This window comes from Phocoena sinus, chromosome 2 (assembly GCF_008692025.1).
Source record: "Phocoena sinus isolate mPhoSin1 chromosome 2, mPhoSin1.pri, whole genome shotgun sequence".
NCBI lineage: Eukaryota > Metazoa > Chordata > Mammalia > Artiodactyla > Phocoenidae > Phocoena > Phocoena sinus.
The window spans coordinates 71,745,583-71,770,939 of record NC_045764.1 but is presented as its reverse complement, the minus strand read 5'-3'; the positions used below and the strand labels follow the sequence as shown (position 1 = coordinate 71,770,939).

General features: G+C 44.2%; 2 protein-coding genes across 2 annotated transcripts in view; one reads left to right on the top strand and one right to left on the bottom strand.

The window, feature by feature from the left end:
- The window catches only part of CA12 (carbonic anhydrase 12), a 60,879-nt gene extending 52,322 nt beyond the window's left edge, over positions 1–8,557 (bottom strand). The window contains exons 1-2 of the mRNA XM_032621504.1: positions 8,344–8,557; positions 532–552 (exon numbers count right to left, since the gene is read on the bottom strand). Of these exons, the coding sequence (XP_032477395.1) occupies positions 532–552; positions 8,344–8,428 (106 nt within the window). The 5' untranslated portion in view covers positions 8,429–8,557. The remainder of the gene's footprint in view (positions 1–531; positions 553–8,343) is intronic.
- A 76-nt stretch (positions 8,558–8,633) lies between these two features.
- USP3 (ubiquitin specific peptidase 3) overlaps positions 8,634–25,357 on the top strand; it is a 215,956-nt gene continuing 199,232 nt past the window's right edge. The window contains exons 1-2 of the mRNA XM_032621502.1: positions 8,634–8,698; positions 11,125–11,715. The gene's annotated coding sequence lies outside the window, so the exon portion shown is untranslated. The remainder of the gene's footprint in view (positions 8,699–11,124; positions 11,716–25,357) is intronic.

Sequence of the window (25,357 nt, the reverse complement as noted above, 5' to 3'; positions counted from 1 at the left end):
ACACTTGATGTCCCTGTCTCTCCATTTAAGACAAGCATTCCTCTTTCACTAAGGACTGACCATCACTGCTTGCTTGGTCCACTGCTTGCTTACAAACACGGCAACGAGAAGTTAATTCTAGACACACTGGCAGCTTAAGTTCTCGGGCCTGAGCCTAACTTTCAGAAAGGAGCCCTTTATTCTTTGTTTACTGTAGAATAAATGTCCTACAGAGGAGAAGGGCACTCTCCTGCCTAGGGCCCTTGCAGTCTGAAGGTAACCTGGGCATCCTCACCTGGGCGGTTTGCAGGAATCTGAAAGCCTTACACTGTGACTCGCAGTTCAAATGCACAAAGCAGGCTCAGCTGCTTGGAGAAAGAGCTGTCTGAGACCTGTGTGGAGCAAGTCTTTAGAGAGGACGTTGTGCCCTCTTTTAACAATACCAGAACTGCTCTCCCCAACCCCCCAAAATAACCTCTACAGATCAAGAAGTTTCTGACTTTCTCATTAAATAGTCATCTCCTCAAAAAAGTATTTAAGATCTCTACTTACCTATATAGGTCCACTTGGATCCTGCAAAGAAGAAAAAGCAAAAAAGCAAGTAAGTACAACTGAGCTTGAACAAGTTAGAGAAAACATGGCAGATTTTATTTTTAAATGGGTGAAATTAAAAGGAGGTGGATGCCCAGAACTTCAGACTTTTTCAACATGGAGAAAAGGGAATCCTTATGCACTGCTGGTGGGAATGTAAATTGGTGCAGCCACTATGGAAAACAGTATTGATCTATAGGTTGCTCAAAAAAATTAAGAACAGAACTGCCATATGATCCACCAATTCCACTTCTGGATATTTATCCAAAGAAAACAAAAACACTAATTAGGAAAGATATATGCACCCCTATGTTCATTGCAGCATTATTTACAATAGTCAAGATATGGAAGCAACCCAAGTGACCATTAATAGGTGAATGGATAAAGAACTGTGATATATATATATATATTCCACAGATATATATATATGCAATATTACCCCGCCATAAAAAAGAATTAAATCTTGCCATTTGTGATTACCTGGCTGGACCTAGAGAGTATTATGCTAAGTGAAATAAGTAGAGAAAGACAAATACTGTATGATTTCACGTATATGTGGAATCTAAAAATCCAACCAAATGAGCAAACCTAACAAAAGAAAGAAACAGAGATACAGAGAACAGGTGGTTTCCAGAGGAGAGGTGCATGGAGGGAGGATAGAAATAGGTGATGGAGATTAAGAGGTACAAGCTTCCAGTTGCAAAATAAATGAGTCACTGATATGAAATGTACAGTGTGGGGAATATAGTCAATAACTAATATCCTTGGATGGTGACATTTTAATTGTATAGAAAAAAATCACTATGTTGTATAATAGGAGCTAACATAGTGTTGTAGGTCAATATACTTCAAAAACAAACAAACTTACTCATAGAAAAAGAGATCTTATTTGTGGCTACCAGAGGCAGTGGGTGAGGGCAGGGGGAGTTGGATGAAGATGACCAAAAGGTTCTAACTTCCAGTCATAAATAAGTACTAGGGATGTGATGTACAACATGCTAAATATAATTAACACGGCTGGACGTTACATATGAAAATTGTTAAGAGAGTCCTAGGAGGGGCTTCCCTCGTGGCGCAGTGGTTGAGAGTCCGCCTGCCGATGCAGGGGACGCGGGTTCGTGCCCTGGTCCGGGAAGATCCCACGTGCCGCGGAGCGGCTGGGCCCGTGAGCCATGGCCGCTGAGCCTGTGCGTCCGGAGCCTGTGCTCCGCAACGGGAGAGGCCACAACGGTGAGAGGCCCGCGTACCACAAAAAAAAAAAAAAAAGAGAGAGTCCTAAGAGTTCTCATCAGAAGGAAAAATTTTTTTTCTATTTAATTTTGTACCTATATGAGATGATGGGTGTTCACTAAACTTATTGTGATAATCATTTCATGATGTATGTAAGTCACATCATTATACCGTACATATTAAATTTATACAGTGCTGTGTGTCAAGTATATCTCAATGAAACTGTAAGAAAAAACATTTTTTTAATTAGAAAAAAAAAAAACCTTTTTCAGAGTCTGTGTCAGAACAACTGCTTCTCAGAGCAACTGTGCTCCCAGGGGAGACAAAGCACAAGGCAGTGATTTTGTGCAGGGGCCCAGGGGTTAGGGAGGGCGCTTCTTGATCAGAAGCCTCCCGTATATCTTAGAGAAGCCAAATTTCATCACCTGAATGGGTAATAAAGTCACAAGGCTCAAAACTCAAAAGCCACCAAGAGGTACACAGTGAAAGTGATTCCTGCCACCCGAACTCCCTGCTTCATTAGACTCAGTCAGTTTCACCAGCTGATGGGAACACTTGCACAGTGTGGCTGCACACCCAGGTCTCTGTATTCTGTCCCCCCTGCCTTTTTGCACACAAATGTTGACATACGGGAAACCCTGTTTTGCATCTTGCTTTTTCCCACTTAACAACACAGCCTGGAGAAGGTTTCACCTCAGTACATAAAGAGGAGAAAACTAATCCCCAAAGGAAAGTTTTTCTTTGGGGAAGCTGCCACCCTCATCTGAATTAGAATTCCAGGGGCAGTGGCAATGTGGAGGAGAGGTCCTGCCAGGAATATAATGAAAGTCACCTATCACTTCCCACTCCACACCCTTCACTCATAAAAGTCCTTTGTGCTGACAGCAAAACATAGTTTTAAAAAGTCATTGCCTAGTACACCTGAAACTAACACAACATTGTTTCATCAACTATGCTCCAATATAAAATAAAATTTTTTAAAAAGTCGTTGCATAAATAACCAACAAGGGCCTACTGTATAGCACAGGGAACTATATGCAGGGAACTATCTTGTAATAACCTATAAGGGAAAAGAATCTGAAAAAGAATATATAGATATATGTATAACTGAATCACTTTGCTGTATACCTGAAACTGACAATATTGTACATTAACTACACTTCAGTTTTTAAAAAGTCGTTGCAGAGCTGTGCTCTCTCATTACCCTGCTGGCACACCTCCCTCTTCATCTCCAGGAGGAGCCTGAGACCCCAAACTGAGACTCAGGGTGTCTCGGGACACATCACAACGAGGGGACTGTTCAACTCCTATGTCCCTCTCTCCCAGCTTCTCCCAGTGCCTCTGAGATTCTCGGCCCACCAGGGTACTGATGCAAGAGGAAGACTCACATCTCCTTTCTCTCTTGGGAATGATTTGCAGTAAAACTTACCTGACCAACCATCTGGTAGTCACTTATCACAACTGGGCATTTCCTACTCAAGCCAATGGTGGTTTTGAAAAGCGAAAAAGGGATTTTGTTTGTTTTTTCTTTGTAAGCTGGTTTAATGTCCTATTTTTTTTGTTGTTCTGTTTCATTTCTTTGCCTCAGTCTTTTTAATTTTCAAATTCAATTGGCAATTTTTCAAATTACACTTGTACGTGGTTTAAAGAGTCAGATGGTTCTATAAGGCTTTTAATAAAAATATTGGTCCCCCGACATTCCCTAGTCACTTTCCTGCTCCCTATGGCAACCACTGTGAATTCTTTTAAAATGATTCTCTTGGCATTATCTCATCTCTATAACACATGCCCATGTTGTGCCTTCATGATTTGCTTTGGTTTAGGCATTATTTGTTGACATCCCACTTTGGAAGAGATGGATTGAGGGCTCTTTCACATACCTGCAACCCGACACCTCGTTTTATAGATGAGAAAATGAAAGTCCACAAGGAGAAGCGGAAGATCAGTGCCTGCTAAGAAGCATATCTCCACATTTCCCATCACTTCCCACGAACTTAGAGAATCTTTGAGTCTCCTTCCCAATCTTTGGGGTAGAGGGGGGAGTCCAGACCCCTTAGAGTATTCGATCAGTACTATGGACCTTTCCTCACTAAAAATGCCCACTAACACAACATTGTAAAGCAACCATACGCCAATAAAAATTAATTTTTAAAATGCCCATAAGCTTGGACACAAAATTTCATGTACAGTTAAGGAGGTCCATAGAACCATGTTAGGTGGTTTTTGTTTGTTCTGTTTTGTTTACTGTAAGCTTCTTTGCCATAAACATCTTCCCTGCTGCGTAATTAATTGGCATTAAGACAATTTTTCTGTGAAAGATCAAATAACTAGTTGAAAGTTTTGGTTTGACAGTTTGGTTTCCACTGGTTGAAATGCATTAGCATTTCTTCCAGTCAGTGATGTTACTGATGTCTTTATCCAGCTGACCGATGACGATCATTTGCCCCAAGAGTTGGTTTCTTATTTTGAAACACACTACATTGGAGGAGAAAGAGGCAGAAGGCCTCGAGGGTGCAGAGTTGAGCCAACATTTCCCACAGAACTTTGAAACATCTGTCACTAGAGATGTGACAAGATGCCAAGAATACACCACAGGGTAGAGGCTTTCACAGTGCAACACGAAGCTCAGGTACAAACATGCATCCCTGTATTTGGAAACCGATGCCTCTCTTAATGAAGGAAGAAATGTTAGCGAGAACGAAAAAGTGCACTGCCGAATGAGGAGATGAATCAACAAACCAAAAAAAAAGAAAGAAAGAAAGAAAGAAAAAGGTATAAAATACTATGAATGAAAGACTTGGAAGACAAATACTTAGGAACAACCCACAAAATAAAATCCGTTATTTGCACAGTAGTGCCATGAATCTACACACGTTTAAACTGTATTCAAATATTTTGTATTTTGCAATAAAGTCTTTTAAATTGTTATTTCTTATGTTTCACTGTGTCCTTTTTTAAAAAAATTTTTATTGGAGTTTAGTTGATTTACAATGTGTTAGTTTCCGGTGTACAGCAAAGTGAATCAGTTATACATACATATATGCACTCTTTTCTAGATTCTTTTCCCGTATAGGTCATTACAGAGTATTGAGTAGAGTTCTCTGTGCTATACAGCAGGTCCTTATTAGTTATCTATTTTATATATAGTAGTGTGTATTATGTTAATCGCAATCTCCCAGTTTATCCCTCCCCTCTCCTTTACCCCCAGTAACCATAAGTTTGTTTTCTACATCTGTGACTCTGTTTCTGTTCATTATGTCCCTCTTGATATCCCTCTTTTACTTTTATTTTATTTTCTACAGCAAAATTGCCTTATGGGTCAATTAGTTATGCAGCGAAAGTGCTTGCGGCAAAGATGCTTACAGGCGAAAGTACACAGGGCCCCACAGACCCCCTGAAATTTGCTATGGACCGGATGGGAGTTAATAGTCCCCAAATTAACCTCCTCTGAATTAGCAATTGGATGAAGACATCCAGAACTGTGGGGAACCCAAACTTGTATGTGACCCCCAAGTTTACTGCTAGCCTTTTACTGAAACAGTAGTGAACAGGAACAAAACAGCCTGGCTTTGGAACCAAGCTACAGAAGACTTCAAACCTCTTTTCTGAACATTTCCCCTCAGCGTTCTGTTTGAGGGCTTCTGTTAAAATAGAATCATGGATTTCAGAGGCAAAGGAAGCCAGGTGGTTGCCACTTAGCCAGGCAGAGCACTTGGAGGCCCAGGTTGTAAAACCTCACAAAGAACGGGGCAGTTTGTCCTCACTGCCTCCCTGAGAGACATAGGCCACTCGGTGATCCTGGAGGCCACCAGGAAAAACATCTGCTACCTCTGAGCAGTCCTGCCTTGGCCAGAAATTTTAATTGCACCTGCACCAAAATCAAATCATGGCCTTAATAACCTACATCTTCTGCTGCTCTTCCCAAAGCTTGCTAAGCTGCGGTTCCCATGTTGTTGCAGCCCTCATCCTCAGATGAGGTATCAGCATAGTACTCTGGTAGGCTCAGGGCCCAGTGTGGTCGAGTGCATCAGGGAGCATAAGGGCTCAGGCGGTGACACAGGACTGGGGAGTTGTTCTTAAACAGCAGCAGCATCAGAGCAATCTTTCCTGCCCTCCTTTCTCTGAGCGAACCTGCTTGGCCCTCAGGACTTGGTGCTTTGGGTATAAAGGGCTGTGCCTGGAGGGGCTCAGAAGCTGGAGTCTGGGGAGGAGAAGCACGGTAAAATGAAGGGGAGGGTGGGCTGAGTCAGGGGTTCTCACTGGATGAAGGTCGGGGCCCAGCCTGGTTCATTCAGTTGAGCCAGAACTGAAGGCAGGAAGATTTTATAAGGGAAGTGTGCCCCTTTGCCTTTTGGAAATGTCCCCTCCTGGTTTCCCACCTTTAGCTTTAGGGGCAAGGGTCTTCACAGAATTAAACTGACCCCACAGGCAGGCCAGGCAAAGGCCCCTGCGGTTACACCTCAGTAGCTTCCTGAGAGCACTGTTCCCTTTCCAAGAAGGTTATCTGTTCTATCCGGAGCCTTGGGAGGCCCAGCTGGATGCCTGTTAGAACCTGCAGACCCAGCTTATACTGGGCAAGGAGAATGTCCTGGGTGCCTTCGGAGAAAATGATGTTTACAGAGATTCGGGTCAGGGGTTCAGGGCCCTGCCTGCTTCCTGTCCTGGGTGCTAGAACCCACGTCCACGCAGCCCAAGGCTGCCCAGCTCTCCACACCAGGCTCAGGCAAAGCAGGCTCTGCAGAGTTCATTGAAATGTTCCCCTACAGCAGCGGAGAATTCCTAGGTTATGTCTGGAAGATGCAAGGCTTCACCTTATTATGCCCCTTCCCTCCCTAACCCTGATGTTCCCCAGTGCCAACAGCTGGGAGTTTAAGTGCCCCAGGCGGAGGGCCGACCACACTCTCACCCTGTTGCCCAGCTTAACCCCGCTCCACCCTGAAACCTTGGGTTTAATACTGACACTTTACACCTCAGTGAGTTTTGCTTTGACCTTGTCCCTGGAGGCAATTAAAAAGCCAAGAAACCTGCCTGAGGCATAACAGAATTTTAAAAGCTGTGTTCTTAGAATCAAGGGGTAAGCAGGCTGCCTCCTCAGTGTGGGGTGAAAGTAAATTTTTTACTGAAAACTTTCCCCAGCCCAACTGGGAGAAGGGGGAAGGGAGAAGAGTGAGGGGGAGAGGAGGGTATGGGAGGTCAGAGAAGCAGAGGGGGGAGGATGAGCTGTCCCCAGAGTGAGGGGAGTAACAGGCTTTCAGGAAAGAGGGCCAGTAAAGGGCTTCTCTCTCGTCCTGGAGCAGCTTGGAGCTCTTTCACGTCAATCAAACTTTGGGTCTCAGGGCAGCTTTCTTCAGAGGGGAATCTGTGTCAAAGTTTGCAGTTTTATAAATTAATCTCCACTTTTTTGTAACTACTTTCTTCCACCCACCTTCTGCCCCACCAGATGAGGAAGATACTACCCAACATTTCATGCCAGCTAGTGGACTCGAACTGAATTAAGAAGAATGGCAAAGCTGCTGACAGCCAGGCTCCCCCTGCCTCCCCTTGCCCTGCCCCATGGGCACCGTGACCTCTGAGGGGAGGGGGCTCCAGCTTTCATGCCGCTGAGCAGGACCAATTTCCCACTGCCACCACCCAGCCAGGGAGGATGGACTGTCAGCCATTCTAGTCACTTTGGGCCCTTCTATAAGTGTTTCAACCAAGCCTGGGTCCAGGAATGGTCACAGCTACAAATGTCCGTACAACTTGGGACAAACTGTCAAGGGCAGGAGCCACCATCCGTTACTCAGGAAGTTTCCATAAGTCACCATCTACTCCCCCAGAAAAGCGCTCACCCAGCTGTGGAGAGGCAGGCAAAAGCCCTGACCTTGGCTGCTCTCTGCAACTCACTGCCCAGACCTGAGCGTACAGATGAGGCCCCTCCATCTCCTTCTGCTACTGGCTGGGCACCACCAGCCTCCAGCCCTTCAGGGTTCAAAGCCCTAATTACACTCAGAAATAAGCTGTGTATGCTCGTCTGAGGGCACGTACACACACACGCGTACCAGAAGTAGAGCCCTTCTGGAGGAAAATAATGATTAAGGATGGGATGCATCATTCCTTTGACTTGGAGGTGAAACAGTGGTAAAGAGCCTCTCCTCCAAAGAAAAGCACCCACCACTGAGCAAACCCTCCCTGGTAAAGAGGCTGCCCAGAACACCCCGGTCACTCCACCATGTGCACGTGGATCGAGGCACAATATTTGAAATCCCGGTTCTGTTTCTCCTCCCCGGTTCGCAAATTCCCAAACCACCTCTCCAGAGCGGGAGTGCTCCGAGAACACACAAACATATTTTAATGCGAAGACGACGTGCGCCCTGGCAACCGGAGCCGATCCTGCATTCCACAGGAAAACGAAGCATCCTTTGTAAATATGTGCTATTTTGAGACCATGCAGGTCCTTCCCCGCTCCCCCCAAATGATTTTCATCATTAACGAGCCCCGTGGAAATCCTTCTGCCCAGGTGTGGCTGATCGCTCGGGATTGTCAGGAAAGAAGAAACTTTACCGTTGTGTGGGGTTGGGTTAGAAGGCTGTTCCTTTAAGACCACGAGTAGGAGGACGGCAGCCGCGTGCAAGCTGCGGAGGGGCATCTTCTGGCGGCTGCTGCGGACAGGAGGCGGGCGCGGGCTGCCGGCAGCTGGGCTTCTCTCTCTCTGGCTCCGGCGCTGGGGCCGGCGGGGCGCGCACCAGGCTCGTGCGTGCAGCCGGGGCGCCAAGGGCGAGCACGTCAGTTCTTTGGGCTCCTGGCTCCCCGCGGGCTGCTTTTATGGAGAGACTCAGTCCTAAACACATGATGTCACCGGGTGGAGGGTGGCGGGAGAACGCCCTGCCTACGGGAGGTCTGGCGCCCCAGTTCCAAGGTGAGTTGTAACCCTGACTTCAGCAGCTCTCCGCGGGACAGCGGCTCGGGCGCTCCCCGGAGCCGGGGCTGACCTGGGAACCCACTTCTCCGTGGGAGCCGCGGGCAGGCGTGGGGGAGATCCGCCTGCCTTGGCCCGGTCGGGAGGGGGTGCGTCTAGGGACTCGCTTCAGTGGCCACGCCCTTGGTCTGTCATTGCCCTTACTGAGAAGCCCCCGTAGTACAATGCCATTTGGGCAGGAGCCTCCTCTGGGCCCCAATCGTGTGCCTGCCTGGACTGGGCACACTTTAGGGACTGGACGACACAGGTGGGGTTTGGCGAGGGCTGCATTCAAATTACGAATTTCTGTGGACGGTACAGTGGGTCCTGATAAGGTCTTACCTTTGAAATTTAGACGCCAAGAAATTAACAGGTAAATAGCACAGTGGGGATACAATGTGAAATAGAAGCAGATATACAGATAAATAGACTAAACAGCTTTACTAAGCAATTAGACTTTGCTCTCATAACAGGTAAGTAGGCAAGGCTCATACTAGTTCATAATATCAGTAGTTCTTTAGGAAGCTGGGAGGGGGGCGTCCCTTCTCTGGGGTTGCGGTGAAAGAAAGGGACTTAACGTTATTTACTGAGGACCTACTCAGTGTAAGGCTCTGTACCAGGTGTTTTGCATCTTGGCTTAGATCGGTGTCTGAGTTCTGTTTTCAGTGCAGATTGTCATCACCTGTTGCTCGTTTCTGCCCGCTTTCCTCACGTGTCGGTATTCTTTTAAATATATGCATACATCTAGTCATACACTTGCGGTTCTGACCCTCTTCGTATTTAGTCCGTGTTCAGTTGTTAAGTCAAAGGTCTTACTAACTTGCTGCCCCCAATGCTCACGACGTCTTCCTGCTGCTGTTACTGCCGCACCCTGTTCCCACCACTACCCTTGTCATTTGTGCTTCTGGCTTCCCTGGGTCCTCTGAACGTGTCTGCCCTGCTCCCCATGCTGGGCTCTGTCTCCTTCCTGCTCTGTGACCCTGCCTATTCTCTTGGCTCCCTGCTGCCTACAGATATGGCTCGGATCACGTGGTCTGCTGAAGGGTGCCCACCCCCAGCCCTGGTATATGACCTTTGGTTTTGTTACCTGGACCAGCCTGCCTTCTTCTCTTGACCACAGCAGCCTGACCAGCCCACACCTCTCTGGTCTCTGCTGACCCTCAGCCTAAGTGGACTCTCAGGCTGGCCTCAGTGACCAGAGAAGCTGCTTGTCCGTGGTAGTTTTGGAGGGATAGAGCAGCTTGTCTGCTGAAAGCCTCCAGGAAGCATGTGCCACCCACATTCCAAGGGGTGCTACTGTGCTGTCCCTATCCTCAGCTATTGTTTGGGTTAATAAAGGGCTTTGAAGTCTTTTTAAGGAAGTAGTTACAAAGACAATCTTGTTACAAGCGCTTTCAGAGGATGGTAGACTTAAGGATGACCTTTTCTGCCTGTAACTCTTGATCAAGAGCCGCACCTCCGGGTGGTGAGTGAGCATTTCACTGTGGTTCTTGGAACACGCACGTCTCTGATTTGTCATCAAGGTCTTTAGAAGATGAAGTGCACTAGAGGAACACAGAGGTTGGGGAGGAGCCACTGCAGGTTCAGAAATGCACACCATGGAAGTGAAATCACTCACCCCACATTTCACCACTGGTTCAAGGGATACTGGGCTGGGCACACATTTTGTTACTCCCACTCTGTTCTGTCTGGCTAAACAGTAAGTCCAATTTCTCCTCGAGCATGAACCTCTAAGCGTTCCCCAACGATTCCCCAGAGACAGAGAAGTCTAAAAAGGGGATGGATTTAATGGAATTTTGTGAACTGGGTTTGATGGAGAGAAAAGAGAGGGTTGGGTTGTTTACTGCATAACTAGATCAAAGACCCGGTTAATTAGTAAAGAATGGATAGCAATTAAAAGAGAATTGAGAATGTAAATGGAGACCCAATTGTCCTAAGTGCTTTAAGTTGTTTTCTTCTAGTTTTATTGAGATACGATTGATAACATAGCACTGTATAAGTTTAAGGTATACAGCATAATGATTTGACTTACGCACCTCCTGAAATGATTTCCACAGTAAGTTCAGTGAACACCCATTATCTGGTATACATACAAAATAAAAGAAAAAGAAGAAATTGGTTTTCCCTTGTGATGAGAACTCTTAAGATTTGCTACAGCAACTTTCCTGTATAACTTCCAGCGGTGTTAATCGTATTTATCACGTTGTACGTTACATCCCTAGTATTTATTTGTCTTATAACTGGAAGTTTGTACCTTTTGACTGCCTGCATCCAATTCCCCCACTGCCCCCACCTCTGATAACCAGAAATCTGATCTCTTTTTCTGTGAGTTTGTCTGTTTGAAGTATAATTGACCTACAAGAGTGATTTTTTTTTTTTAATCCTAGGGTGTCAGAGGGGGGGAAAAAATCCCACAGAAATGAATGGAATGACCAAACTTCTAAAACATTGAAGCTGAATATCAAGCCTCCCCGTCCCACTCCCCAGCAAGCAGCACAGACCTCACCAGCTTAAGACCCCGACTCTGAGAACCCTCCCTGCCAGAGGCTTCCTGAGGCCTGTGTAACTGAACATGTTTGGATTTGCCTTGCCATCAGCAGATGAGGCTGTTGTCAGCTAATAAATAGCTCACTACTCAATGGATTAAGGTAGAAAGTGGACCTTCAGCGCTCAAAAATGGCACCAGGCCAACAAATGACACGCCCAGATGAAAGGCCCCAGGGAGGAGAGCTTCTCTGAAATATCGCCATCTGGATCAACTGGGGGGTGAGGCTGATAAGTCAAAGGGCAGAGGAAAGGAACACCGGATTTGGTGTCAGGAGGTCTAGACTGAAGTGCCTGCCCCACCACTTACTGGATGGCCTTGACAGTGATGCAACCTCTCTGAACTTCGGTATCCTCGTCGTCTCTAAAGTGTAGATTGTCATCCCGGCCGCTGGGGCATCGAGAGAATTGATATATGGCTGGAACGAGATAAGGTGGGTGGAAACTCTTCATTCATTCATTCATACTCTGTGTGCTAGGAACTGTGCTAGGCACAGTGCTTGGTCTTGCAGAGTGTGTAAACATAAAACAAATAATCTCATAAATAACCATGTAACTATGATTGTTATAAGCTTGATGGAAAGTTGATGTATAACCAGAAGAGGCGCACTCTGTCCTGGGGCTTTGAGGGAAGACATCGTCAGTGTAAGGATTAGATTTTATGACTTCCTAAAACCTTTGAAATGCACACCTAATACCAGGCTCTCCTTTCTCAAAGCTGGTGCCATCTGGCAGTATTTGCCCTTTACACAAGCTAATCATTGGCCTTTCAGGCATAAGGGTTAGAGTATAGAGATTTTTATTTCTTAAGGTAAGAATTAACTTTTCAGATAGTATCACTCAATTGGAAATGAAGCTTTTTTTTTTTTTTTTTTTTTTTTTTGCGGTACGCGGGCCTCTCGCTGTTGTGGCCTCTCCCGTTGCGGAGCGCAGGCTCCGGACGCGCAGGCTCAGCGGCCATGGCTCACGGGCCCAGCCGCTTCGCGGCATGTGGGATCTTCCCGGACCGGACGGAGCACGAACCCGTGTCCCCTGCATCGGCAGGCGGACTCCCAACCACTACACCGCCAGGGAAGCCCGGGAATGCAGCTTTTGATGGGGCAAAGGAAAGGGCTGGCGGGAAGCGAACTAACATGTATTAAGTGCCTGCTATTTGCCAGACACTGAACTTGGCACTTTATTCTTACAACAATCTGTGGGGATGAGTGTTACATTTGCCGCTTTACGGATGAGGCACCTGAGGCTTGGAAAAGAGAAATACCTTCCTTGCACGGGTTCACGAGGCTTGAGTTGCAGAGACTGAATTGTCAACTAGATAATTCTCTGTCTCCAAGGCCCAGGCAAGCTCTTTCCATGGCCGCCCTAACAAATGTGTCAAACGGGGACGTTGTGTTTCCGGAGCCCTCTGAGATGTGGATTCTCCAGTTTTCCAGATGCTGTGATTGTTTTTGTTGATCCGGGGCACAGTGTACCACTTCTGGCAATCACATAATGCTCCACGTGGGACATGGCTGTGTCCTTCTCCCAGAATGCCACGGGGAGGGGGTGCTGAGGGCCCCTGCACTCCGCTCACTGCGCAGACCATCTTCCCAAATGGGATACGAAGAACCTGACACCACAGAGCTTTGATTTGATATGTTCTCCAGCAAAGGAGAATATGAGCCCAACCACGGAGTTCTTTGTTATATTAATGAGCTCTGCTTTGACCGGTGCGGGGTGGAGGGTGGCGTATGGAGGGAAGGTGGGGGAGAGGGAAGGAAGAAGGAAGGAAAAGACCAAGGGGTTTCCTTTGCCTGGGCGGTGACTGAGGGAACCCCTAGGCCAAGACGTGCATGGAACCCTTGATCCCCATGTGAAAGTCTAGGTCTTTGAAAAAATACAGTCACTTTTGTCTCTTTCTTCACATCTGCTTCTTCACTTCTGCAGCTGTGGCTCAGAGTCATAACCTCTGTGTGAACCCTAGCTACCGTGCTCAGTTTCAGACAGGATCAGGTGGAGGGCAATGTGACCCACAGGAAAGAAGGCCAGACTTGTGGCTCTGCCAGGAACCAGCTCTGGGTCCTTAGCAAGTCTCTGGCCCAGTGTATGCCTCAGTTTTCTGATCTGAACGTTGAAATAAGGATGTCTAACCCCACCCGGGGTTGTGAGTGTAGGATGAGACCATATATGGGAACGTACTTTGGAAAACAAAAGCACTTGACATACACAAGATGTTCCTGAGAGTGGGCTTGAAACAAAAGAAAGATGTCTTGATCTCAGTCTTGGTTTACTAACTTAAGAAAATGAAATCTGGTTTCCAACCAGGGACTGTAAGTTCTTACCCAGCCCCTGCTACCAGTTTCCATGGTAACTTGTGACTCTGGTCTAATTACTTGTCCACAGACTCCAACTGCTTCTTCTGTCGAGTAGGGAATGATGGCTTGTCACCGGGACTTTTATAAAGCCCTCTTCATGATTGATTAAAAATGACAGTAAATCAAAATCCTATGCACAGGGAAAGTTAGCATTTTAAGTGAAAATAAACCTTGGTGCCATATGTGTTATCTCTTTCCAGGTAAATTATTCTGAAAACCATGGTTAGCTGACACCAAGACTGGTTAGGAGATATCATTAGACTATAATAGCTTAAGGTTTCTCATATCCATCTATCCTTTCACAGCTGCTGGTTGGATCCACTCTCCTCTAACCTCAGAGGTTTGGTCCAGATCCTGTTCTCCTTGTTCTCAGTCTGAAGCACTGTCCTCTCTCAACCCTGTGTTTTAAACCATAGTGCGGTCACAGACCACATTGCAGCAAGCTCACAGGTGCCATCCTAAAGCAAATAGTCTTCATATCGATTCTGACAACTTCCACCAATGGTTAGGGAGGCCAAATAATAGAGGGGAAAGAGCTTTGGCATCATATGAAACTGGACTTCGCAACTCAGCTCCACCACTCACTTCCTTTGTGACCTTGAGCAAGTCACTTAACCTCTCTGAGTCTCAGTTTCCTACCTTTTAAAGAGATGAAAGCCATAGAGGAAGTATACTGCAAAGAGGAGAGGGGAGGAATAAATATAACGAGCTAGGCACGTGAAGAACTTAGCGCAGTGGCTCATAACAAGCACTATGTAAATGTAGTTCTCTGCTGTAGAAAGGTCTTGATTGGCTGAAGGGGGACTATGTCACCCCATAGTTCCTAGTTTGGGCAACCCCACCAGCCCCCCTGGTTTGAGCAATCACACCAAATTCCGTGAACCCTAAGAAAAGAATGAGTGATTTCCAAGTAACACTGTCCCCCGCAATTCTACACATTGGCCTCTCAAAGAATGTAGTTTTTGTCATAACAAGCCAACCTCCCTACTGAAGCAGTGATGCTTTCTAAATCAGTAGACTCAGAACCACTCTGCCACAGGAAATGCCCAATCACTGGACTCTTGGGGCTGGGAGGTGTTCCTGAGCTCAGAGATGCCACGTACTATTGCAATAAGCTGCCAATTTCCGCTTGCTTGGATGCTCTAGTTCCGTGCAATTGCAGGAATGCATGAGCTTATCCCTCCTTTCAGTTCCTTTCACAACAAACTAGCAAACAACCCCCAGATGCTTGCATTTCAGTTTGCATTGGTCTCCCCTGGTCTCTTATCCTTGAAATAAGAGTTTGGGGCTCACTTTGCAGTGGAATAAATTATAACTAGGTTACTTCTGTCTGCATCCTAGTTTTTTTAACACAGATATGCAAAACTTCTCTTTGATATTACATATCTGTTTTCTCGTCTCGACAGGGTTTTGTGGCGGTTAGAAATGATGACAGGATACAGAGAGAGTCCTTTTTTTTTTTTTTTTTTTTTTTTTTTCTTTTTTTTTGCGTTATGCGGGCCTCTCACTGTTGTGGCCTCCCATTGCGGAGCACAGGCTCCAGACGCGCAGGCTCAGCGGCCCAGCCGCTCCACATGTGGGATCCTCCCAGACCGGGGCACGAACCCGCGTCCCCCGCATCGGCAGGCAGACTCTCAACCACTGCGCCACCAGGGAAGCCCACAGAGAGAGTCCTTAAAGGGTGTTCAAAGAATCAGAAAATGAAAACTCAAAAACTTGGGCTCGCTCTTCAAATTCGGTTTCCACTGGGGGGCATGGGAAGGGAAAATCCCTCCAATACCTCAGTCATTCCATTTTTATCATAGAGACTTGATGATAAAATGAAGTGGTACTTAATTCCAATGAGCATTTGTAAAATTCTTTTGAGATGTTTGAGAAGAACACTAAACTCCAAGACTATAAAGTGTACTTTGCCTGTAACTGTTGAGCTGGCTGTTTGTTTTTAGTGCAGGCAACAGATGTGTCTGTTATAAGAAGCATCCCTGGGCTTATTCTACCCTCTGAGAGAACAAACAAGTTGACACAGGCCCACTTCATAGGAAAGAAATCAATTCAGAGATGGTGAATAAGAGAAATCCCATCATAATAGGTCTCATGTAACTAGCTGTCAGCAGAAGAGAAGTGGTAAGAAGTGGGGAAGAGAGCAAAGTTATAGAAGGAAGAGCGCTAACTCGTAGCCATTGTCCAGACAAAAGGGGAGATGCAGGGAAGTGAAAGAAGGTGCGTGGGCTTCCACCGGGGGCTGAGCAACAGGGTGGTCTTGTGAAGCCTCAGTACAGAGTCTGATGCTGCACAAAGCATGCCAGGCAAGACTGGAAATGGAACATTTTTTTTTAATTGAAGTATTGAGTTACAATATTATATTAGTTTCAGGTGTATAACAGAGTAATTCAGTACTCCATTTAAATTTGTTATAAAATACTGGCAGTATTCCCTGTGCTGTACAATATATCCTTGTAGCTTATTTATTTTATGCATTACTACATTTGTGCCTCTTAATTCCCTACCCCTGTCTTGGCCCTCCTCCCTTCCCTTTAAAGTTCCTGGAAATGGAACTTTAAACATTGAACTAGAACCTGGAAACATCTCAGCCAAGTGATTTTTATATACAAAGCTCTTTAGGGGGAATTCGTAAAGGAAAAGAATTGCCCACTACTCCATCCCACCTGACGATAACTTCATTCTTGTACGTTCCACTTTTGTTCTCGTCCGGGTCAACAAAAAATATTTACCAAGTTACTACCAAGTAAATATACTGTATTTTGTATACTACGTTTTTGGAAACTAACAGTAGGTCATAAGGATTTTTCCACATTCCTGCATGGTCTTAAAATTTTTTTTAACATCAACATCTTGAGGCTTATGAGGAGAGCAAGGAGACCAGGCGGAGGGAATGTTCCAGATGGATGAGAGCTGGAAAAGAAGGGACCAAGAGGAGCAAGGGGAGAGCAGTGAAGAGACACTGGAAAACACTTTGGATTTTTTTTTTTTTTCGGTACGTGGGCCTCTCACTGCTGTGGCCTCTCCCGTTGCGGAGCACAGGCTCCAGACGCACAGGCTCAGCAGCCATGGCTCACGGGCCAGCCACTCCGCGGCACGTGGGATCTTCCCGGACCGGGGCACAAACCCGTGTCCCCTGCATCGGCAGGCGGACTCTCAACCACTGCGCCACCAGGGAAGCCCAACACTTTGGATTTTTGAAAACTTTTTATTATGGCAAACTTACAAATATATATAAAAGTAGAGAGGGACTTCCCTGGTGGTGCAGTGGTTAAGACTCCACACTCCCCATGCAGGGGGCCAGGGTTCAATCCCTGGTCAGGGAACTAGATCCCACATGCATGCCGCAACTAACGAGCCCTCGAGCCGCAACTAAAGACCCAGTCCAACCAAATAAGTAAATAAATTTTTTTTAAAAAAGAGTTGAAAAGAAAAAAGGTAGGGAGTGTAGTTATAATGAGTCCCCACGTAGCTATCACCCAGCTCCAACAATGATCAACTCATGACCCACTTTGTTTCATCTCTACCCCCACCAACCCATCACCCCCTTCCCCGGGTTATTTTGAGACAAATCCAAGACATCACATTATTTAAGTGCTTGTCAAACTTGAGCGAGCATCAGAGTCCCCTGGGAGACTTGTTAAAACAGATTGCTGAGCCCTACCCCCAGAGTTTCTGATTCAGCAGTTCTAGGGTGGGGTTGAGAATTTGTATTTCTAACAAGTTTCCAGGTGATACTGACGCTGCAGATCCAGGGACCACACTTCGAGAACAATGGTATTATTTTACCTGTACGTATTTTGCTTTTAAAAAGGACTTCTTTTTTTAAAATAATTTTTAAATTTTTCAGCAGCTTTATTGAGATATACTTGGCATACAGTAAACAATACATATTTAAAATGTCTTAATTTGGAGTTTTGACCTATGTGTATATCCATGAAACCGTCATCACAATCAAGATAAAGAACATTTCTGATAGCCCCAAAGATTTCTTGTGCCCCTTTTTAATCCCTCAGGCTGTAGTACCGACCCACTCCAAACACCCCGAGAACCAGTGAGCTGTTTTCTGTCACTATAGATTATTAAACTTTTTTAGGATTTTACCTATGGAGTCATACGATATGTGTCTTTTATGTGTGGTGGCTTTTACTTAGCCTAATCCTCTTGAGATTTATCCATGTTGTGTGTGCATACATAGTTCCCGCCCCCTCCCCCAGGACTCCCTTCTTTAAAAGGTAATCATGATGTTACCATCACTCACAAAAACCAATAATAGTTCCTCAGTATCTCATTCTTCTTATTGTCTTCTTGGTGGTTTTACTATCCATTTGTTTGAAATGGGCTCCAAACAAGGTCCATACACTGCAGTAGGTTAAGACATCTCTTCAGATTCTTTTGATCTATAGGTACAATTTGAACTGGTAGCCTGAAGGGTCATCTGAGCAGTAGCAGAGATGTGCAGGTGTGTATTGTGAGAAGAGCACAGACTTGGGGTCTGCATCGCACTCTACCACTTACTGGCTGAGAGAGGTTGGACCTGTCATCTACGTGCTCTGAGCCTCACTTTCCACATTTGTGAGAAGATAATAAGCCTATCTCATGGAGAAAACTTGTGAGGATTATAAGAAAATGAAGGCTGTGGCATGGTATCTAATACATAGTTGGGCTACGGAATCAGAAGATTTGAGTTTGTAGAAGCTTTGTGACCTTGGGCAAGAACTTAACTTCTCTAAGCTTCAGTTTCCTAATCAATAAAATGGAGCATAATGGTCTCTTTTATAGAGTTGTGAATGAGCTAACGGGTATAAACATCTTAAGCATAGTATGCAATATGCAATAAGCACTCACATTTTTTGTTGTTCTGAAAACACCAATTATTATTTTAAATTTATTTTATTCATTTATTTTTGGCTGCATTGGGTCTTTTTTTGCTGCACACGGGCTTTCTCTAGTGGCGAGCGGGGGCTACTCTTCCTTGCGGTGTGCGGGCTTCTCATTGCGGTGGCTTCTCTTGTTGTGTAGCATGGGCTCTAGGTGTGTGGGCTTCAGTAGTTGTGGTGCGTGGGCTCAGTACTTGTGGCTCGTGGGCTCTAGAGCGCAGGCTCAGTAGTTGTGGTGCACGGGCTTAGTTGCTCCGCGGCCTGTGGGATCTTACCAGAGCAGGGCTCGAACCCATGTTTCCTGCATTGGCATGTGGATTCTTAACCACTGCGCCACCAAGGAAGTCCTCTTTCTATTGTTTTAATTTTCATTTATCTGTTAGCTAGTGAGACTGAGCATTTATCTAACAACTAGTGGGATTGAGCATTTATCTAATAACTAGTGGGGTTGAGCAAAGCTAGTGGATTTTCTTGTGTGAGTCACATATTCATAGCCTTTGCCCATTTTTCTACTGGGTTCTCTGTCTTTTTCTGATTGACTGTAGAACTTTCTTATATGTTCTAGGTAAGAATCCCTTGCTGGTTTTAGAAGTGTCAATTTTTTTCCCAGTTTTTCACCCGTCAGTTGATTTTGATAATGATACCCATCCTTATCATTATCATTAATTTTTTTACATGTACACATGCTTTTATTTTTACAAATAATAATGTGTATACATATGCAAAGATACTGTAATCTATATAATATCCCACATATCAATATTATTTCACATGAAAAGTTAGAAAATATTAGGAAGAATTTAATAAAGATACTATGGTATATGATATCTGAACATACTAAATACAAAAATAAATTATGTTAGCTAGCTATAGAGAATAAATCTATGAAAGGAGAAAAAGCTATGTTTGGTGGTTTTTTTCTTTTGAATTTTATTTTATTTTTTTATACAGCACGCTTTTATTAGTCATCCATTTTATACACATTAGTGTATACATGTCAATCCCAATCTCCCAATTCATCACACCACCAACCCCACCCGTCGCTGCTTTCCCCCCTTGGTGTCCATACGTTTGTTCTCTACATCTGTGTCTCACTTTCTGCCCTGCAAACCGGTTCATCTGTACCAGTTTTCTAAGTTTCACATATATGCTATCATTAATTTTAAAATAGTCAAATCCCTCAATTTTTTCTTTGGCCTATGGTTGTACTTTTTAGGTCTTGTTTTTTTTTTTTTAAAAACCCTTCCCCACTTTAAGGATCATAAATATATTCTCCTATAAATATTTCTATTTGGGCTTCCCTGGTGGCGCAGTGGTTGAGAGTCCACCTGCCGATGCAGGGGACACGGGTTCATGCCCCGGTCCGGGAAGATCCCACATGCCGCGGAGCAGCTGGGCCCGTGAGCCATGGCCGCTGAGCCTGCACGTCCGGAGCCTGTGCTCCGCAACGGAAGAGGCTACAGCAGTGACAGGCCCGCGTACCGCAAAAAAAATATATATTTCTATTTATTTGTTTTGTAGGGTTGCCTTTCACATTCATATCTTTAATGCCTCTGAAATTCACCTTTGTTTATGGTGTTAGGGATTCAGCTTAGTTCTTCTCCATCTAGTGAACCAGTTTTCCCTGCACTATCTACTAAGCAACATATCCTGACCCCACTGATTTGTGGTGTGTTCTTTTCCATACATCAGGTACACTCAGCCAAATGCATAAACACACACGTATACATTTCTGAGCACTTTCTGGCCCTTGGTCTATTTGCATGTTTTTGCACCAGGACCATGGCATTTTGTTACGCGGCATTGGAGCAGAGTGGGACAAGTCCTTTCTCTTTGCTCTTTTCTCAATATAGACTCAACTAATTGTGGACTTTGGTTTTATTCTTCCACATAAATTTTGGAATATGCTTTTTCATTCCCTCAAAATATTTGTAGGAAGTGTATTGAAATTGCCTTGAATTTTTATATTAACTTTGGGAAAATTGATATCTTTACATGTTAAGGGGTCTTGCCCACCACCATGGCACCACCTCTTTGCTTATTCAAGTCTTATATTATGTCCTTTAATAGTTTTATATTTCTCTCTAAAAATTTATTTTGAGCCTTTTAAGTTAATTTTTAGGTACTCTGTAGTTTTATTAAATTTTTATTTTATATTGGAGTATAGTTGATTTACAGTGTTGTGTTAGTTTCAGGTGTACAGCAAAGTGATTCAGTTATACATATTTTTTCAGATTCTTTTCCCATGTAGGTTATTACAGAGTATTGAGTAGAGTTCCCTGTGCTATACAGTTAGGTCCCTGTTGTTTATTTTACATATAGTAGTGTGTATATGTTAATCCCAACCTTCTAATTTATCCCTGCCCCCACCACCTTTCCCCTTTGGTAACCAAAAGTTTGTTTCCTAAGTCTGTGTCTGTTTCTGTTTTATAAATAAGTTCATTTGTGTCATTTTTTAGATTCCACATATAAGTGATATATGATATTTGTCTTTCTCTGATTTACTTCACTTAGTATGATAATCTCTAGATCCATCCATGTTGCGGCAAATGGCATTATTTCATTCTTTTTTATGGCTGAGTAATATTCCATTGTATATATGTACCCCATCTTCTTTATCCATTCATCTGTTGATGGGCATTTAGGTTGCTTCCATGTCTTGGCTGTTGTACAGAGTGCTGCAATGAACATAGGGGCACATGTGTCTTTTTGAAATATGGTTTTCTCCAGATATAGTACATTTTTAGGTACTTTATAGGTTCGTTGCTCTTGTGAAAGGTGTCTTATTTTCTATTATATTTTCTGGTCGAGTATTGCTGATGTAGAAGAATGCTACTGATTTTTGTAAGGAGATCTTGTTCCTGACATCCTTGCAGACAATAAGTAGTAGTTCTAAAAGTTTTTCTATTAATTCTGTGAGGTTTTCCACATAGGTAATCAGATAAGCTATAAATAATGACAGTTTTGTCACTTCCTTTCAAATCCTTACACATATCGCTTCTTCTTCATGTCTTATCACGTTGGCCAAGACCTCCAGTACTCTGTTGAGTTGTAGCAGCTCCTGTTCTTAGAGGGAACATGGGGCTGTCTGCACTATTATCTCCTCCCTATCCCCATGGATTAAGCCTGCCCTAAGGTAGCTGTCTGCACTATTATCTCCTCCCTATCCCCATGGGTTAAGCCTGCCCTAAGGTAGCCACAGGCTCCATCTTCTGTTGGCACACAGGACTAATCATTCTGTTTTGTCTTGTAGTGGAATCGGGGTAGACAACAATCTGCCCATGAAAATGTGAGGGAAAGAAAAAGATCCCAAGATAAAAGCTTCCCCACCTGTGGCATCTTTCCCCTTCCTCTGTAAACTGCTGTCACAGACACACATATTGGAACCCAACTATTTGCTGTCCTTCTAGAGGCTTCTCACAGTTATTGCATTAGATACTCAGATCCAACAATGGCCCCATTTCTGAGGTACTCCGTAGCTGGGTTGAAGGAAATAGCCAGTAGCCTAAAATGGGTTGCCATTTTGTCAGGATCCAGAAGCCAGAGTGATACTTCTAAAATAACTATGATCATGAGAATGCTTTAATCAGAAGCCGTTGAAGACCCTCACTGTAAGCTCTTTAATAAAAGCATTCAAAGGTCTTGACAAGCTGGCCTTACCTCCTTTTCCACTTACACAACTTATCCCACATTCAAACCACTCTGGGTGACCTCTTTTTCCTGAACAGGTGTACTTTAAACCTAATCTGTTTACCATACATAGAGTTTTCTTATCCTTTCTCCACGTTGAGAAATCCTACTCATTGATCAAGGCTCATCATTCTTATGAAGTCTTCTCAAGTTCATCCCACGGGGGTGCATCATTTCTTCCCTAGCGCCCCCCATAGCACTTCTGTGTCAGACTTGCCTTATAGTTTGTTGTTAGTTATCTAACTGTCCCATTAGATAGTGACCTCCAGGAGGGCAAGGACTGTGTTTGATTCCTCTCTATCTCTGCAGCAGTTCTTTACACGTAGTAGATGCTCAATAAATTTTTATTCATCAAATTAAATTATAGAGGCCACAAATTATAGGAAAAAGAAGTCATTTGTAAGGGTGAAGTAATGCTCTTGCCCAGTCTTGGCACCAGTAGGATTCAATGTGAATTTGCAAAGGTGTTGTTACCTTCAGTAATACTCAGCAACATGCAAATAGGAATGAGAACAGACACCGTAAACTCTTAGTCATTCTCTAATGACTTATTTATTACCTAATAAATCATTTGAGTGCTATACTAACAGGTGTTCAACCTGTGCAGCACTGAGCAACTATTTAGAATAAAACGTACCTGCAAAGTCTAACATATAGGGGCAATTGTGGAAGTTAGCATGAGGACAGACATTCCTGGGTCTCTGTTCCTGAATAATACTCCTACTTACACTGTTAGGTAGGTATCCTTACACACAGCCCTTGAAATGTACCTATTTACAGGGGAAGGTTATGACACAAATGGAAATTTATTTTTAAAATAGTACCTTTACTTTCAATAGGAATTTCCAATAAGTGGGATAGATTAGTCATGTTATAGAGGAGACATGAGAAAGGTAAATGAAGAAACTGAAGTAAAATTAATAATGTTTATATTGTTCCTTTTCTTTGAATGATATATAGCAGTTTCTTTTGTGTGTTTATTCCTTTTGCATCCCTGGGCAATGGGTAAAGGAGGTATTATTATCATTTTGGTGAAAACTGAGATAAAGAGAAATTAATTTTCTTCAGTAGATTTTTGCAGCACTGGCCCTCAATTTGTTCATACCTCCCTGGATCCACCCTCTTGAGTCACACCTTTCCCACTGACTCAGACTTGGCCATGTAACTTGCTTTGGCCAATGAAACAAGAGCAAATATGACACGAGCAGAAAATTTTAAGTGCTTGCATATTGGAGTTTGCCCTCTCTTACTGCCCTTGGGTACCCTGAGACCACCATGGTGAGACCACCATGCGAAGCCTGGGTTAGCCTGCTGGAGGATGAGCGATCATACAGAGCAGAGTTGGGTCATCCCAACTGACTCCCCCTTGACCAACCAGCCTATCAATCTCCTGATATGTGAGTGAGGCCAGCCAACTCCAGATAAGCCACCTACAGACCTCAGAGATCCACCACACCAACGTCGATCAGATTAACTGTCCAAATGGCTTATGGAATCATGAGAAATAATAAGTGTTTGCTATTTTAAGCCACTTAGGTTCCAGGTGGTTTGTGACACAGCAAAACTTAAGAGGCCTATTACCCAAGAACGCCTGCCTAATCAGGCTCGATCTCGAGGTCCTGGTCCCTAGGTTCATGTTCAGTTGCTGCCACCCCTCTTCTAGTCGAAGTTCAGGTTGAGATATACAGATCTTAAGGATATGATTTTATATCTTAGGTGTGATCAAACCTCTTCTTGAATTTCTCAAGGGCAAAGGCCATGCCTTGATTTTCCCAGTACATTTCTTTAGTCGTAAAATATGCTCTGTGAGGGGTATAACTTTTCTGAAAAGGAACGAAAGTTTAGTTTTTATGAGGCTGGAAGATAAAGAGCTACATGTGGTATGTTTAACTCTCAAAATGTATATGGGGCACAGATACTTCTAGTTACAAAGAAGATTTTAGACTAACATTCTTTCCTAAGAGAGAAAACAGAGAGGAAGGGAACAGCACGGACCATCCTCTTGTCCCTGAACCCAGACCAAAATCTTGCAGAGCCTCTGGGCTGAACTCTTCAGGAATCACATTGACATCTATGTGAGCAGCGCCCCACCAGAGTTGTGCAGTATACCACCTACGCAGCTGTACATGAGACCCCCTACTTGGCACATAGTAAATGTTTAATGAATGAATGAGCAAGCAGGCAACTGAGCGTGCACGTGTGCATACACATCGTGCTTGTAGCATTTAGCAGAGTTTTAGCTGGAAAGAAAAAATGTATATATAACAAATTAGAATGAGTATCCCTCTTTAGTGGGCTCCCAGAGCACAAACCATTTTGCTTTTGGTGTGACAGAGTGAGAAAATAGCCAAATAAATTGTGTAGATCAGATATAGATTGAGAGAAGAAACTTTCACCATATTTTGCAGGGCAAAAAAATAAAATAAAAACTCATTTTGGTTAATGGTGACACCTAGTGGTGTATCAAAACTGTGGGTTTTCCTTGGAGTAAACTATTTTATTTTACAAGTTAGGGTGAAGGAGCCCTTGGACCCCTGCACCCTTCACAGATTAGGTAGTTGAGGCCCCCAGGCCTCCCAAGGTCAGTGCAGGTAGGAGGTTGCTGCAGAATTTAACTCTCCAGAGGCCGTTCCAGTGGTGCCGTTGCAGAGACCTCAGAATAAATGCCAGAGGTGGTGGTAGCAGGGGGGTCCTTCCAGTAGTACAGGGTTACTTATTGTCACTTAAGACAGTTGTTCTGAGCTGTCTACCTTTCCATGACATCTTACCCTTTTTTCCATCTTCCCCTGCTTCTTGTACTTGTCCTTTTCTTTTTCGCTCTTCCCTTCTCCTTCTCCTCTGGCAAGACTCCTCCTCTCTCTTTCCCTTCCTTCTTTTCTCATCTGCTTTTAGTTTCCCCTCCTTTATTCTCTACCTCTTTTTCATTCTCTTTTCTCTGTGTTCATTTGATGCCTCAAGAATGTTGCACTGTCTACTCTGGTGACCACTAACCCATGTGGCTATTTAAATTCAAATGAACTAGATGAAATGAAAAATCCAATCTCCCAGTCATGCTAGTCACATTTCAACTGCTCAGAGGCACCAGTGGCTGCCCTATTGGACATTGCAGAACATGATCATGTCCAGCATTGCAGAAAATCCTCTAGGAAAGC